We start from the raw sequence: 14,792 nt of genomic DNA, 5'->3' as shown, positions 1-14,792 counted from the left end.
CAAAGATCTAACCATGTTATAAAAACTCAACAATCAGTTTGAAGCTGTACTGCGATTTTCTTTTAAAGTAAAATAGTTTATTTAATGAGAAAGAATCAATGTATGATTTCAGACAAAGTTTTGCTGACATAGCCTACACGTATTATCTGTATGTTAGAAATAAATAAAAACTCTTTATAGCATATTAATATTAATAACATTCATTACTGAGCCCGGTTTAGGTTTACAACTTTAGATTGTGACGATTAGTTTGACTTTTCATAAATGTAGTACTTATAGTAACTAAAATAAATACTTTTAAATAGTTTTTTTATTATTTAATATAATTTTATTAAAATAGTTTTAAATGTAGTTTTAAAAAAGTTGCATAATTATATATTATTAAATGGTAATAACGACACTATTATATACATATAAAATACTAAAAGTGTATTTAAAAAAATTCTTGGAAATTATTAAGTCAGATTTGTTTGAGTTTTTTTTTTTTTTAAATGCAATATTTTTTTATGAAATTCACTAAATAAACATTTGTGCTAAAATGTACTACAATATACATACATACATACATACATACATAATAATATAACAAAGTTTTCAAATGAATAGTAGTTGATAATTATGTATTGCTGTGTAAATATGATTATATTAATAACACAATTATTAATTTTACATTAACAGATTTGTTTCAGTTAACCCCTTGAATTCACAGAATGTATTTTAGTTTTCTAATTTTATTTTGTTTCTTTTAAGTGCGAAACTTTACAAAATAGATATAATATTACGTTTACAAAAGATATAAATGGCTGCCTGATATATCTATAGATAATATAAAGATGCCAAGCTTTGACCTGGGCTGAATCCCAAACGCATATATAATGAACTAGCTATACCGCCATAAATCCGTTATATCACACCCTACCAAGTGCCCTAATGAATATATTAGCTAGCTATATTAAATTCAGCCCTGCTTCCGGGTTCTCTCTTTGGTGCATGCGCACTACGCTGAAGTCGTCAGCTGACTTCCAGGCTGAAGGAGGGCCGGAGCCAGGGAGTCATACTGAGGTAAAGGGAGTCTAATGTTCCCGCTAATCTTTTAGCAGTCCCCCGCCCCCAAAAAAAGACGGAATTCGGGTTGTTCCGCGCTTACTTCAGCGGATCCTACTGAGGTATGATTATAATTAATTTAAACAAACGAATGCGTAATTTGTCGTTGTTTAGCTTCGAGCGAATTTTGCGCGTGCATCCCTGACGACCGAGGAGATAGAAAGCCATTTTAAATGTACAGATTGTGGATAAATAGCACAATATCACTTCAAGGTGATTAATATTAAGAGTGAAAAGAAACGTTCTCGATAACAAGGTGGGGGTTTTATTAATATTTAATGCACTTCTTTTTCCACAGAGACGGACGCCATGTCCTGATTAATATATCACGATTAAACCGTTGGACTCGTCGTCTTCGTTTTAACGCTGTTTTTTTTTGGGGTTTTTTTGACCGGAAGTGACGTAGAAAAAAGGAAAACCTCTTTAGTGTTCGCTCTGCTTTATTCTATTATTGCAAGATATTTTCCTAGTATATTCTCGGTGTAGACTTCCATTTTTGATGGCATCGTTATTATTGTGTTATACTTTATGTTGTTTCTATAGAATTAATCTATGCAGTTTTATAATTTAGTATAAAATAGATTATTCTATAGAAATATACGTAGTTTATCAGATTTAACTTGTTATGAAGCTACTAGGAACATACTAGGTGTCTTTACTCTCATTAAAGACGCAAGGATGTTAATGAATATGCATGATTATGCAAATGTATAGATGAACTTGTGGCAGCTGGTTAACTGCTAGTAAGCTAGCTCAGTTATGTAATTAACAGTTGTGTCGAAATCTAACCTTTTATAACCCAGATTTGTGTGTGGATTTCGTTACCTTGTCAGCCTGTAACGATTTGCATATCTGACGTGATTGGTTCAAACGGTTGACCTGACAAACTGCGCTCGCGCACAGCTCCTCCCCCAGATCCAAAACATCACGCTTTTAATGAAGGGAACTGTGCTAGTTATTTTTTTTTTCATTTGCAGGACTGAGAATGGCACGTGAGGCGTGAAGAGCAGCCACCATGATTGGAGGACTGTTCATCTACAACCACAAGGGGGAGGTACTGATCTCCCGTGTGTACCGTGATGACATAGGGTGAGTTCTCGGCGTGAAATTCGTGTTGTCTGTCCTTGCCGTTTCATTTCAGTGCCGTAAACGAGACCTTGTCTTGGTCTTTGGTGTCTCTTGACGTTGTGTTTTGAAGATTAATTTATGGAAAATTATTTATATTCTGAAAGAAGAGCATCATGTGCGTCCTTGGAGACCATGGCAATCAGACTTATCTGATTACCGGCTCTTCCCTGAGCTTTTTATCAGTGGTTATCAGTTCTATTGTTCTCGGTGACACAGGAAGGAGCACAGGAAGTGCAGATCTTACATCTACTTCTGATTTAGCTGCTTCAGCATTTCTCTTTTTTTCCATGAGCACAGATTAGCAGACATTTTTATAAACACTGTTTTGGGGGATCATCTTTATTTATTTTGTGTGTGTGGATACCAAACATGTCCTAGATAATCATCTCCATATTAATTTGATGTTGAACAGAATGTGTGTGTGTCCCTCAGCTCACCAAATTCTCTGTGTAATTAAGGGATTAGTGTTCAGCGAGCTCCAACACTCTCTGTCTCTCTCTCTGTCTCTCTGCCTCTGCTCGCCTACAGGAGGAATGCGGTGGATGCGTTCCGTGTGAATGTGATCCACGCCCGGCAGCAGGTGCGCTCGCCCGTCAGCAACATCGCACGCACAAGCTTCTTCCATGTGAAGCGCTCCAACATCTGGCTGGCGGCCGTCACCAAGCAGAACGTCAACGCCGCCATGGTGTTCGAGTTCCTCTACAAGATGTGCGACGTGATGGCGGCCTACTTCGGCAAGATCAGCGAGGAGAACATCAAGAACAACTTTGTCCTCATCTACGAGCTTCTGGATGGTAATAATCATAAATCAGTAAATGAATAATAAAGGGAAAGAGTAAAGTAATGGACATGAAGTGGAAGTGAAGGTGTGATCAAAGAATGAGAGGGAGGGAGAGAGAGAAATGTGTGTGAGAGAGAAAGGGGAGAAAGGACAAACAAGAGGAAAGAGTGGAAGAAAAAACAGGAAAAGGAAAGAGAAAATGAGAGGGGGAAATAAAAGGGAGGAAACTGAATAAATAAGGTGGAAAAATAAAACTGAGAGAATAAAGTTAACAAGGGATGAAAATGGAGGAGACTGATGAAGAAACCTTTAAAAAAAAAGAGTGAAAAGGAGTGAGAGAAAACAGACAAAGAAAGGGAAAAAGAAAGGAGAGAGGAAAGAAGGGATGGAAGGATGAAAGAAATGACAAAAGGTAGGAAGGAAGGATGTTAAAAAGAAATAAAACGGAGGAAAGAAAGAAAGGATGTAAGGAAGAAAAAAACAAACAGAAGGAAGGATGAAAGTACGAACAGAGGGAAGAAAGAAAGGAGGGAGGGAAGGAAGAAAGAACAAATTAACCTTTGTTCCTTCCCTTTTTTTTGTTCTCCATTTCCTCTGAGGGAATAAAGAAGGAAGATAAGAAAGAAAGGAGAAAAAGGAGGGAGAAAGAAGGCAAGATAAAAGAGAGAAAGGAGGGACAGGGAAGAAAGAGAGATAGCAGGGAAGAATGAAAGAAAAAGGATGGAAGAAGGAGATACTTTGGGTGGAGGAGTGAACTGATGATGGTGAGGTATTTGAAGAATGTCACACCTGTGTGTGTGTGTGTGTGTGTGTGTGTGTGTGTGTGTACAGAGATTCTGGACTTTGGATATCCTCAGAACTCGGAGACTGGAGCACTGAAGACGTTTATTACGCAGCAGGGCATTAAGGGTCAGGTAAACTCCTCCCCTCCTCCTACACACTCGCTTCTGATTGGCTGCCTGTTGTGTGCTGAGTTCCTGTGTCAGGATTGAACTAATCTCAGTTCCACTGCACTTCCTGTGGGGCTGCGTAACCATGACAACAAGCCTCTGTAACAGTTCAGGCGTCTGTGCTGGAGCCAGTAAACTAATTCTTCTTCTTCTCTCATGAGAGCATGTGAGAGAAAGAAGGTAAGAACGAAGTGAAAACAGATATGCAATAGGAAGAAAAAGTGAGCGAGAGGGAGAGTAAGCGTGTGAGAAAACGCAGATCAAGAAGGGCTAAATAAGATTAAGTGAATGTGAAAGCGAGAGAGGAAAAAGAGATGAAGGAAGGAAGAAAAGAAATGAAGGGAGAAAAAGGTGAGGGAGGAATAAACAAAGAATAGGTAAACAATATGGAATGAATAAGAGCAAGGGATGAAAGGAAAGGCAGAGAGGATGAAAGAAAGAAAGTGTGAGGGAACTATAGAGAAATAGATGCATGAGAAAAACAGAAATGTAAAGAGAGAATGAAGGAAAGAGTGAGAGAAATATATAAAGAGAGAAGGTAAGAGTGAGAGAGAAATATATTGAGAGAAAGGAAGAAATTGAAAGAAAGAGACAGCAAGAAGGAAAACAGAAAGAGAATGACAGGAAAAGAGAGAAGGGGGAAAAAAGGAGGAACAAGTAAGAAAGAAAGAAGAGTGAGGTGTGAATGTGCGCCATTTTAGTAAAGTGTATAGAGTTTTATGACATGAAGTGTGTAATGCTGGAATGTGTGTGTAATGTGACACTCACACTTTTTTTCCCCTCCCCCCTCCTTTCCTCATGCTGTGTGTTTGGAACTGGATCACTGCAGCATCAGGTAAATAACGATAAAGTGTGTGTGTGTCTGTGTGTGAGAGAGAGAGATGACAGTCGATTGATTGTCCGTGTTGTTCCTCAGACGAAGGAGGAGCAGTCTCAGATCACCAGCCAGGTGACGGGGCAGATCGGTTGGCGTAGGGAGGGCATTAAATACCGCCGTAACGAGCTTTTCCTGGACGTGCTGGAGAGTGTCAACCTGCTCATGTCCCCGCAGGGTGAGTGAGACGGCGCCCCCCGCGGGTCACACTGAACACATCAACTGTAGAGATGAAAGATTCGTATTAAGGTGATAAATAATTTTTAAAAAGTGGTCATACCTGATGGTTATAATAATTACATAACATTGTATATGTATAACTTTCTATTCATAAAGCTTCTTTCATAATAAAAAAATTTAACACAATTCTGCTCCTTAATTACAAATAATGACCAAAAAAAACCCACAATTCTGATTAAAAATTAATTGTTTAATTGTTTTAATAATGACAACTTTTTTTTTATGCCAGAGCTCTAATTAAAAATGATATATTAATACGCAATTAATTGCATTATATACAAATAGTATTTTAGTTCATATATTTTGTGTGTGTGTATATATATAAATATATATAAATATAATATATAATATATATAATATATAATATATATATATATACACACACATATGTATACATGTGTATATATATGTATATATTATATATTATATATATTATATTTATATATATATATATATATATATATATATAAATATAATATATAATATATATATATATATATATATATATATACACACACACACATATGTATACATATGTGTATATATATGTGTATATATATATATAAAAATAGCATTTAGTCTACCGTGAAATGTAAACTAAACTAACTCTTAACTTACTAAAACAACAAACTATAATAACCTTTTAAATTCTTAAGTTTTACTTACTCTCGTTAGTACATTAACGTATATAGATTTCTATATTTTTTTTTATAGATATAGATTCTGTAGATTTTTATCCATGTTACATCTATGTGTATTTTAAAAACAGACTTTAATCAAACAAGAACTTTTCTATCGTCCAAATTGCTGTTTAACGTACAAACTCCACCTTTAAACCTTCGGCCACGCCCCCTACCTGAGTATGCTCCTGGTATGTTGAGACACCGTGCATAATGATCACAACCGAGCATCAATACAAGTGCGTGACTTTAAAAAAAAAATACGTTTAGAGCAGTCGTGTTGAGGGTAACATGGCTTTACATGCTAGTCTAACAGGTGTTGTATATTCCTGCTTGTGTGCTGCTGCAGGTCAGGTGCTGAGCGCGCACGTGTCGGGTCGCGTGGTGATGAAGAGCTACCTGAGTGGGATGCCCGAGTGCAAGTTCGGCATGAACGACAAGATCGTCATTGACAAGCAGGGGAAAGCCGCCGCGGGCGATGACACCGGGAAGAGGTAACTAGGACCTGTTTAACTTTCACGGTGATAATATACATTTAGTTTATTTACAGGAAATGAAATGCACTATGCCGTGTGAGGGAGCAGGGCTGAAACACTCCCTCCCTGTCTGCCTGTCAGAAGGTTGATTTATTGGCATGTCAGATAAACATTTGTATTGCTAAAGTATTGGCTACAGAAGTTAGAGAAGAACTACAGAAATAAATAAGTAGAAACAAATGTTACATACATTGTGTGTTTTTCAGCAGCGGAAAGCAGTCCATCGCCATCGATGACTGCACCTTCCACCAGTGTGTCCGTCTCAGCAAGTTCGACTCGGAGCGCAGCATCAGCTTCATCCCCCCAGATGGCGAGTACGAGCTCATGAGGTCAGTGTGACCGTCACATTTCCTCGGTCAGAGTTTTCCCCTCACGTGGCTGATTAAGGCTCCGGTAAAACTCTCCCTGGATTCCTGCAGGTATCGCACCACTAAGGACATCATCCTGCCATTCCGCGTCATCCCGCTGGTCCGTGAGGTCGGGCGCACCAAGCTGGAGGTCAAAGTCGTCATCAAGTCCAACTTCAAACCATCCTTACTGGCACAGAAGATTGAGGTGAGTTCAATTGCATTTTGTGTTGGTTTTTTATTATCATTATTTATTTATTTATTTATTTTAATAAATACATCCCGCTGAACGATTCACCGTTAACGGGCAGCTCGTGGTTCCAGGTGCGCATCCCCACCCCTCTGAACACGAGCGGCGTGCAGGTGATCTGCATGAAAGGCAAAGCCAAGTACAAGGCCAGTGAGAACGCCATTGTGTGGAAGTCAGTGATGAGTACTGTTCCTTTTATGACTCAGGTGTGTGTGTGTGAGATAGTGTCTGAGTTTTTGACCCTCCTTGTGATCAGGATTAAGCGCATGGCTGGAATGAAGGAGTCTCAGATCAGCGCTGAGATCGAGCTGCTGCCCACCAACGATAAGAAGAAGTGGGCTCGTCCTCCCATTTCAATGAACTTTGAGGTGAGAGATGCTAACGTTCATACCTTTTATATGCTTATTAATATTCACATACTGCATATTCATACAAATAGATCTTTTTAACTCGCTAATGATGGCCCTGGCTGATAAACAGCTTTTATTTATCATCAGAAACGTCTCGTACTTCATTATCTAATATTAAACATGTTGTGTTTGCTGTAGTTTCTATTTATAATTTGATGTGTAAAAAAGGTTGATAAAAAACATTTCTACATGTCTAGATCTTCTGTTTTGTTCCTCAGGTTCCGTTCGCTCCATCTGGTCTGAAGGTTCGCTATCTGAAGGTGTTCGAATCCAAGCTGAACTACAGCGACCATGACGTCATCAAATGGGTTCGCTACATCGGCCGCAGCGGTATCTACGAGACGCGCTGCTGACCACGTGACTAGCTGTCTCCCATCCCACACTTTCCCTCTGAGATAGGTGGATGAGTTAAACTAAACAAACAGTAGAGAATTATGCAAACGTGAACCGTGTCCTGTGTGTATGAACAGTTATAATGGAGAGAGAGAAAGAGAGAGTTATAGAATAAGGGCGTGTCCAAAACGCTAATTAACATCCTAGTGATATGACGCTGCATGAGCGGACTTCCTCACTGTCACTCGGATGTTATGGCGTGTAGGGCGGTGCAGTGCTGTGAGGATCGATGTGATGTGTAATGTTCTCTCTCTCTCTCTCTCTCTCTCTCTCTCTCTCTCTCTCTCTGATATCGCTGTCTCTAACAGTAAACGTATATACAAATATATTAAAAAATGCAAAACTGTGTCTTATTCCTCTCTGCATCCACATGGTTAAAACCCATAACACCTACCTAGAAAACTCCCTCAACGTCAAATCAAAATGGCTGCCCAGAGCATGAATGGTAAACACAGCCACATCTCTTACCTTTTAAATGAGTTGCACTGTATATACACACACATTAGCTTTAGAGCAACAGTCAGACTTCGCGTCGTTTGTTAAATCTCCGACACCGAGTTGTTACATGATCGGTATGTGTACCTAGTCTAGCAGCTGAGTTTTGAATATATTGCACCCTAGCAGTAGAATTCGCAGGTAAACCAGTGAAGAGAGCATTGCAGTAGTCAAGCCCTGAGGATATAAATGCGTGAATAAGTGTTTCAGTGTCTTTGAGGCTAATGAAGGGATGGAGGCGAGCAACGTGACAAAATGTAGACCAAGAGAACCCGGTTAAACAAATGAGAAAAAATTATTATACTTGGTCATTTATTGAGGAAAATGATCCAATATTATATGTGTGTGTGGCAAACGTATGTGCACCTCTAGGATTAGCAGATTAATGTGAAGGTGAAATTAGAGTCAGGTATTTTCTATCAATCGGATGACAATCAGGTGTGAGTGACTCCCTGTTTTATTTAAAGATAAGGGGTTTATCAGAGTCTGATCTTCACAACACGTTTGTGGAAGTGGCATGAGCAAGATGTCTGAGGACTTCAAAAAAAGAGTTGTTGAAGCTCATCAGGCTGGAAAAGGTTAGAAAACCATCTCTAAAGAGTTTGGACTCCACCAATCCACAGATGGAGGAAATTCAAGACCATTATTACCCTCCTCAGGAGTGGAGACCAGCAAAGATCACTCCAAGAGCAAGACGTGTAATAGTCTGCGAGGTCATAAAGGAGCCAGTCACTAGATGGTGCCTTGGATTTAGGCTGGGCCATGTTGTTAGACCAGATGCATGTGATAGTACCAGGAATTGAGCAGTGAGTGTTCAGGGATACTCTGGATGAGCTGTGTGTATATTGTGGACGATGAGTAATTCCAAGCGTCTGACAGTACTCGTATGTTGCAGAATCAAAACGTGGACGGCATTTCAAAGCCCTGAGTTGGGATGGTGAGTATCCGATCTCCATTTCAGTTCTATCACGAAACATGATGACGAAAGGGAGCAACTGCCCAAGGCATATTTACGCTTACAGGTATGATCCGGCCCACCAGCGATACCACGTTAGCCAGATTCTGGCTATCACACCACCAATATACAGCTCACCAAGGGGATGGCAACCCATCCAAACAATCAGCACAACTGATACAGAGAGCGTTATCTCACTCACCAGCCGAGCCGGAAGTAGTGGACAAGTCAGGGAGAGCGCTCGCTGCAGGCTGACAGCCAGAGAAGCATCAAGCAGCAAAAAAACAACAACACACACACACACACACAAAAGTATCCAAAAGAGTCCAAAAACTGAAAATGTTGAAGATGAAGGGAAAAAAAGTGAAATAATCCACACAATGCACATGCAAAACAAACAAAAGTCCGGATCTGGATTTGTCTGCCTCTCTCTCTTCAATAAAGCTCTTAACTGAACTTGCAGCCATCTTTAAAACCATTACATGACAGATAATTCACCTCCAACATGGATGCAGCAGGAAAGCGAAGGAGACGTCACGCTAAGGTAATAAAAAAAAAACACTGTGCCGAGATTCAACTCCTCATGTTTCCTCAATGGACTGCCATGGCTCTCCCAGATTCCTTATGATGGATTTTTTGGCTACCCCGAATATTTCCTGTTCGACTGCCAGTTATATTTTTCGAGCCTGGCGAACCCCAAGCCTGACAAGAGGTAGTAGCTAGGGTTCATTTTGTCCCAGTTCTTCGGCCCAGCCCGACGGTAGGGGGAGTGTTTGGCCAGTACAGGATCCAGTGAACTTAACAATGTAACTCAGTTTGTGGGACTGCTTATAAAGGAGTTTGGAAGTCCAGTGTACACCCCCAACCTGGATGATCTTTTGGGGGGGGGCCTGTTCCGCTGTTCACCACCTATTATGAGCAGTCCGACAGGGTGACCTCCACAGCCCTGTTCCATTATTTTTACTTATTTCATAAAATAAAATGGACCTTCACACACACACCTGGTTGTCAGGTAGAAATAAGAAATTAATATCTAGTTTTGTTCATGTTGCACTGATTTATTAATCTTCTGTGTTCTGGGACATTTAGAAACCTGAGCAGACTGCATTTCCACACACAGCGTCCGACGTGCTCCTTCTTAATCTCCGTCGTCCTCCTTGTCCTCGCTGATGTTCTGACTATGGGTGGTGATGTGCTCTGGGTGCTTGGCGCGGGGTGTCACACACACGCAGGCGGGGGGGAAAAAACAATATTTTAGTAAAGTATTATGTGAATGAGCTAAAATTCCTGCCAGATTCCTGACAAAAGTTTGCGTATCGTCACCACAAGTATATTTACATTTAACCACGCCCACAAATCTCTATAAAAGACTCAGAAAGAGCGGAAACGGTGAAAGAGCACACACTAAGTCGAACTCCTTTTATAGGGTGCCGTTACTTTTCTCTTCACTAAACAGATTACCCGATCGGTCTTCATTTACGGATTTATTCCATACTTTAATACGGAGCAACAAAACGCTTGTTGTAATTCAAATGCGTAAGTGATTTAAACCCGACAGAGTAACACGTAAACATTCACATTAGCCGATTTCCTTATATGGACGTTTACGCAACGTAGGATACGAAGGTTTTTCCTCTTATAGGCGGCGCGACTCACCAGTGCTCCCTCAGGCCCAAACATCTGCAGGAAGTTTCCGATGAACTCCCGAGATTTCTCCTCCCACTTCTGGATCAGGTCGATGCTCTTCTCCTCCACGTCTCGCACCTTCTGCTTCACCTTATCCACACGCTCCTGCAGGTGGTACTTCTTCTCCTGTGGCCGGAGAGCAAACACGCAGCGTTGTGATGTATGTGTATGTGTGTGTGTGTGTATGAGAGAGAGAGAGAGAGAGAGAGAGAGAGAGAAGTGTAGTGTAGTGTAGTGGGCAGGTCAAGATGAGGTAAGACTCACGTTGATGAAGCTGACGTTGAGCTCTTTGGCCGTGTAGCCGCGCTGCAGGTTTCTCCTCACATACACGTCGTAGTCGCGGACGATGCGTGTGATGATGTCGGAGGTAGAAATGCCCTCGGTGCGCTGGGTCGGAGCAAACATACCTGAACATACATAATAAACACGTGTACGTATACGAGACGGAATAAAGGGGAGTGGAAAGGAATTTATTTTCTGAATAAACACTGTGTGTGTGTGTGTGTGTGTGTGTGTGTGTTTCCCTCACCTGCCTCTTTGATGTGTTTGTACACGTCATCACTCCCTGCTGAGGAGTATGGGATATCATCATGAGCAACAAAGTCAATCTGAGAACACACACGCAGGTTAGAGCTCCAGTATAACACTCTGCACAGACAAGTTTCATATCATTATGTCATGAAGGAAATCCATAAATTCAGATAATTAAAATCAGTCAGGACAGAAATAATGGCACCCCATAGCTGAGGCGCTGCAGTGGCTGAGCTGCATTACTGGAAGTACTATAATGTAGTATCTATACAGTAGTGTGTGTGTGTGTGTGTGTGTACTTAGGGAACTATTCTAGATTGCCCACGATGATGTGTTTGTGTGTGTGATCCTTCAGTAAATGTGGCAGACACACACCCGGTGTTTGGTGAGGAAGTCTTGCGTGAGGGTCCATGGCGCGTTGCGCACCACCTCGTCCACATAGCGGCAGTGTGTGACGGTGTCGTAGCGCTCCTCCTCGTTCATCACGGTGAAGCCCTTCAGTTTGTGTGTGAGGTCGTCACTGCACACTGCACACATCACAATCATAACTCTATCAGTCTGTCGCACACACACTTTATCAACACACTCGGTATTTAAGGTCAGTGTGTACCTCCGACGATGAGGTGTGTGTTGGGGAAGAGGTCTTTGGCCTGCATGAGGGCGCGGGCGTGTCCTGAATGAAACATGTCGAAGATGCCGTCTGCGTACACCCTCACCGGCCTGTCAGCTAACACAGACACACACACACACACACACACATAAAACACATCAATAGTCAACTTGAGCATAGCCTGTGCAAGCGTTGTGTTATATCACTGTGTGTGTGTGTGTGTGTGTGTGTGTGTGTGTGTGTGTGTGTGTGAGACTTACGTGGTGTTCCCCTTCGAGCCTCCTCCATGCTGACGCGTTCATATGGCTGATCCTCCAACGAATTGAGCTGATCGGCATATGGAGCCGGATCTCTTAGAGCCTAAACCAGGGGTGTCAAACTCATTTTAGTTCAGGGGCCACATACAGCATAATTAGATGTCAAGTAAAATAATTACCTATAAATAATAAGTCCATGTTTTTCCCTTTGTTTTCGTGCAAAGAAGTACAAGTACATTAGGAAAATCTTCATATTTAATTAAATATCCTTTTACAAAACATATCATTACAACTGGTCACAGTGTTTAAAACTTTAAGTCACAGATATTTGGAACTGAAAATTATAGTATTGCACTCCATTTTCTTGGAAAACTCTACACTCTATCAACTTTTCTCCTTTTTGACAAAGACATTTTGGCTAACGAGGGTGTGGGGGCGAGTAGAAAATAGGGTAGACTACACTGTAATAACAAACAGCAGAAGGCGCATTACTACCATCTGCTGTTTGGTCTGAGTCCCAGGGTTGTGCCGCGTCTTCTACTCTGACTAAAACAGTGCGCCCGTAGCGGATAATTTAGGAATACTATTTTATTAAAAATTTATAGTTTGTGTCTTTTATGCATTTTGTTCACTTTCAAAATTCATCCTGCGGGCCGGATTGAACCCCCTACGGGCCGGTTTTGGCCCGAGGGCCGTACATCTGACACCCCTGGCCTAAACCAAAAGAAAAGAAAAAAATAATTCCCACATGTTGTTTTTTCATTCATTAGATAAAATGAAGTGTGTAGTTTTTGTTTTTTTGTGTTAAATATTAGCATTTTCCTGATCTGCCCCAGAAACCCCCATGATGATGATGATGATGATATAATATCAGTACTGTGATAAATGATGCAACAGTACGCTTTTCTGTGCGTATATTATGTCTTTTTTTCTTTAAATGAGCTGCTGTAAAATTAAATTAATGTTAAAATGTTGTACTTAATGTTTAAAATTGTAAAACCATAAGAACCGTAAGTCCCAGAATATTTCTGTTTGGAGTCATTTTGAATCTGAATTTCTAATGGTTTGTATTGTGCAGGTTTGTAAAGGAAATCGCTTGCACAGCGTCTCTTTTTAAAGCCCTGCGTTATTACCACAGTGTGGTGTTTATATCTGGCCGTCGTCTCTCCTTCCTCCGTCTCTCCGTTGGAGTCGTCTCTCTTCCTCTTCCGGGAGGGAGCATGGGATGAAGCGTGAATGTCCATCGAAATCCTGCAGGAAAAACAACAAATACTCTACAGCACTCCCGCTCAAGTAAATCAGAGTAAAATAAACCGAAATTACAGTCACAATATGTTTACACCTAAATATCTCAAATAAGAGGAGACTGTATTTCAGAGAGATGTGCTTTAGAATGAGCTTTATTCCTGTGAGGGAAATCACTCATTTTTACTTTGTAATAGTTATGTTCTGTTTCATTCTCATCTGAGGATAATGCCTAAGAAGGACATGTCATGTCACTTAGATTAGTACAGACTGTTTATCTGCTTAGGGCGCACGGTGGCTTAGTGGTTAGCACATTTGCCTCACACCTCCAGGATCGGGGGTTTGATTCCCACCGGGGCCATGTGTGTGCGGAGTTTGCATGTTCTCCCCGTGCTGTAGGGGTACTCTGGTTTCCTCCCCCAGTCCAAAGACATGCATGGTAGGCTGATTGGCGTGTCTAAAGTGTCCATAGTGTGTGAATGTGTATGTGATTGTGCCCTGCGATGGACTGGCACCCTGTCCAGGTTGTACCCTGCGTTGTGCCTGATGCTGCCTGGGATTGGCTCCAGGTTCCCCTGTGACCCTGAAGAAGGAGTAAGTGGTAGAATGGATGTTTAAAACATGTTCGTCTGCACGTCTTCCAAGACCCTTTGAACTGCTTCTTATCGGTACACAGAAGTGTGTCATGCTCTGCTTTTCATATATATAGTAGTGGTTTAGCACAAGTGTTTCAGAGCGCTCCCATTATTCTATCCTGCTTTATTCTATCCTGTATTAACAATCTTTCTGTAATAAACCTTTTTACCTTCAGAGGACAAGTCTGCGAGTGTTGTCTAATTTGGCGTCTCCTGGCTGGGCTGTCCGAGTTTTTTCAGCTTTTCTGGACAACAAGCAAACCGGACTATGCCCGTGGAAAAGATTCACCCTGAAGCCGTGTTGTCACGCAGGCAGTTTGACCTTTATTGTGCAAAGCGAAAGACCGATGTAGCCTTACCACTGACTGGTAGGACACATCAAGAATTTAGAATTAGAATTAGAATTTTATGAAGTCATTGTGTATTGCTGTCTCTATGGATGGGAGTCAATGATTTAGAATTAGAATATTATGAAGTCATAGTGTATTGCTGTCTGTATGGAAGGGAGTCAATGATATAAGAAATGCATGTATTACATTGAGAGAAGTATTACATGGAGTGATTTCTTATGAGAAGTTCCAGGAACTTCACCTCTGCGACGGCAGAGATATTGGTGTTTCTTAGATCACGGCTTCAAAACTAGATACATACTGACGGGTATATGTAGAGAGAGATAATAACGGTA

At 41.0% G+C, this 14,792-nt stretch overlaps 2 protein-coding genes across 6 annotated transcripts; one reads left to right on the top strand and one right to left on the bottom strand.

The window, feature by feature from the left end:
- Positions 1 to 1,010: 1,010 nt before the first annotated feature.
- On the top strand, positions 1,011 to 8,603 carry ap2m1a (adaptor related protein complex 2 subunit mu 1a). Of its 3 annotated transcripts, none has more exons than XM_053628571.1 (11): positions 1,011 to 1,166; positions 2,082 to 2,193; positions 2,761 to 3,026; positions 3,845 to 3,927; positions 4,880 to 5,015; positions 6,107 to 6,251; positions 6,503 to 6,622; positions 6,713 to 6,848; positions 6,965 to 7,062; positions 7,147 to 7,258; positions 7,519 to 8,603. In XM_053628571.1, the coding sequence occupies exons 2-11, from the start codon at positions 2,120 to 2,122 to the stop codon at positions 7,651 to 7,653; spliced, it is 1,305 nt and encodes a 434-aa protein (XP_053484546.1). In that variant the 5' UTR covers positions 1,011 to 1,166; positions 2,082 to 2,119; the 3' UTR covers positions 7,654 to 8,603. The 3 variants fall into 3 exon arrangements, with proteins under 3 accessions (XP_053484546.1, XP_053484544.1, XP_053484545.1); XM_053628569.1 differs by having other exon boundaries at positions 6,500 to 6,622; positions 7,519 to 8,596; XM_053628570.1 differs by having other exon boundaries at positions 1,025 to 1,062; positions 6,500 to 6,622; positions 7,519 to 8,597.
- A 1,519-nt stretch (positions 8,604 to 10,122) lies between these two features.
- LOC128609791 (choline-phosphate cytidylyltransferase A-like) lies at positions 10,123 to 14,554 on the bottom strand. Of its 3 annotated transcripts, none has more exons than XM_053628573.1 (10): positions 14,278 to 14,554; positions 14,004 to 14,055; positions 13,361 to 13,478; positions 12,231 to 12,330; positions 11,971 to 12,087; positions 11,736 to 11,887; positions 11,359 to 11,437; positions 11,094 to 11,236; positions 10,800 to 10,955; positions 10,123 to 10,340 (listed from the first exon to the last, which is right to left on the bottom strand). In XM_053628573.1, exons 3-10 carry the CDS (start codon positions 13,469 to 13,471, stop codon positions 10,170 to 10,172), a joined length of 1,029 nt encoding a protein of 342 aa, XP_053484548.1. In that variant the 5' UTR covers positions 13,472 to 13,478; positions 14,004 to 14,055; positions 14,278 to 14,554; the 3' UTR covers positions 10,123 to 10,169. The 3 variants fall into 3 exon arrangements, with proteins under 3 accessions (XP_053484548.1, XP_053484549.1, XP_053484550.1); XM_053628575.1 differs by having other exon boundaries at positions 10,184 to 10,347; positions 14,278 to 14,504; XM_053628574.1 differs by lacking the exon at positions 14,004 to 14,055.
- Between the last annotated feature and the right edge of the window lie 238 nt (positions 14,555 to 14,792).

The sequence above is a fragment of the Ictalurus furcatus genome, chromosome 7 (assembly GCF_023375685.1).
Source record: "Ictalurus furcatus strain D&B chromosome 7, Billie_1.0, whole genome shotgun sequence".
Lineage (NCBI taxonomy): Eukaryota > Metazoa > Chordata > Actinopteri > Siluriformes > Ictaluridae > Ictalurus > Ictalurus furcatus.
This window is presented reverse-complemented; position numbering and strand designations above follow the sequence as displayed.

What these genes read in the sequence shown, in the direction of transcription:
- ap2m1a (XM_053628570.1), top strand. Translation starts at nt 2,120, where the DNA reads ATGATTGGAGGACTGTTCATCTACAACCACAAGGGGGAGGTACTGATC. An exon ending in AGCAGGGCATTAAGGGTCAG is followed by an intron (nt 3,928 to 4,879) that starts GTAAACTCCTCC and finishes GTTGTTCCTCAG; the next exon opens with ACGAAGGAGGAGCAGTCTCA. An exon ending in GAGAACGCCATTGTGTGGAA is followed by an intron (nt 7,063 to 7,146) that starts GTCAGTGATGAG and finishes CCTTGTGATCAG; the next exon opens with GATTAAGCGCATGGCTGGAA.
- LOC128609791 (XM_053628573.1), bottom strand. Translation starts at nt 13,471, where the DNA reads ATGGACATTCACGCTTCATCCCATGCTCCCTCCCGGAAGAGGAAGAGA. An exon ending in GATATAAACACCACACTGTG is followed by an intron (nt 12,331 to 13,360) that starts GTAATAACGCAG and finishes CCCCTGGTTTAG; the next exon opens with GCTCTAAGAGATCCGGCTCC. An exon ending in TTGGGCCTGAGGGAGCACTG is followed by an intron (nt 10,341 to 10,799) that starts GTGAGTCGCGCC and finishes CCAAGCACCCAG; the next exon opens with AGCACATCACCACCCATAGT.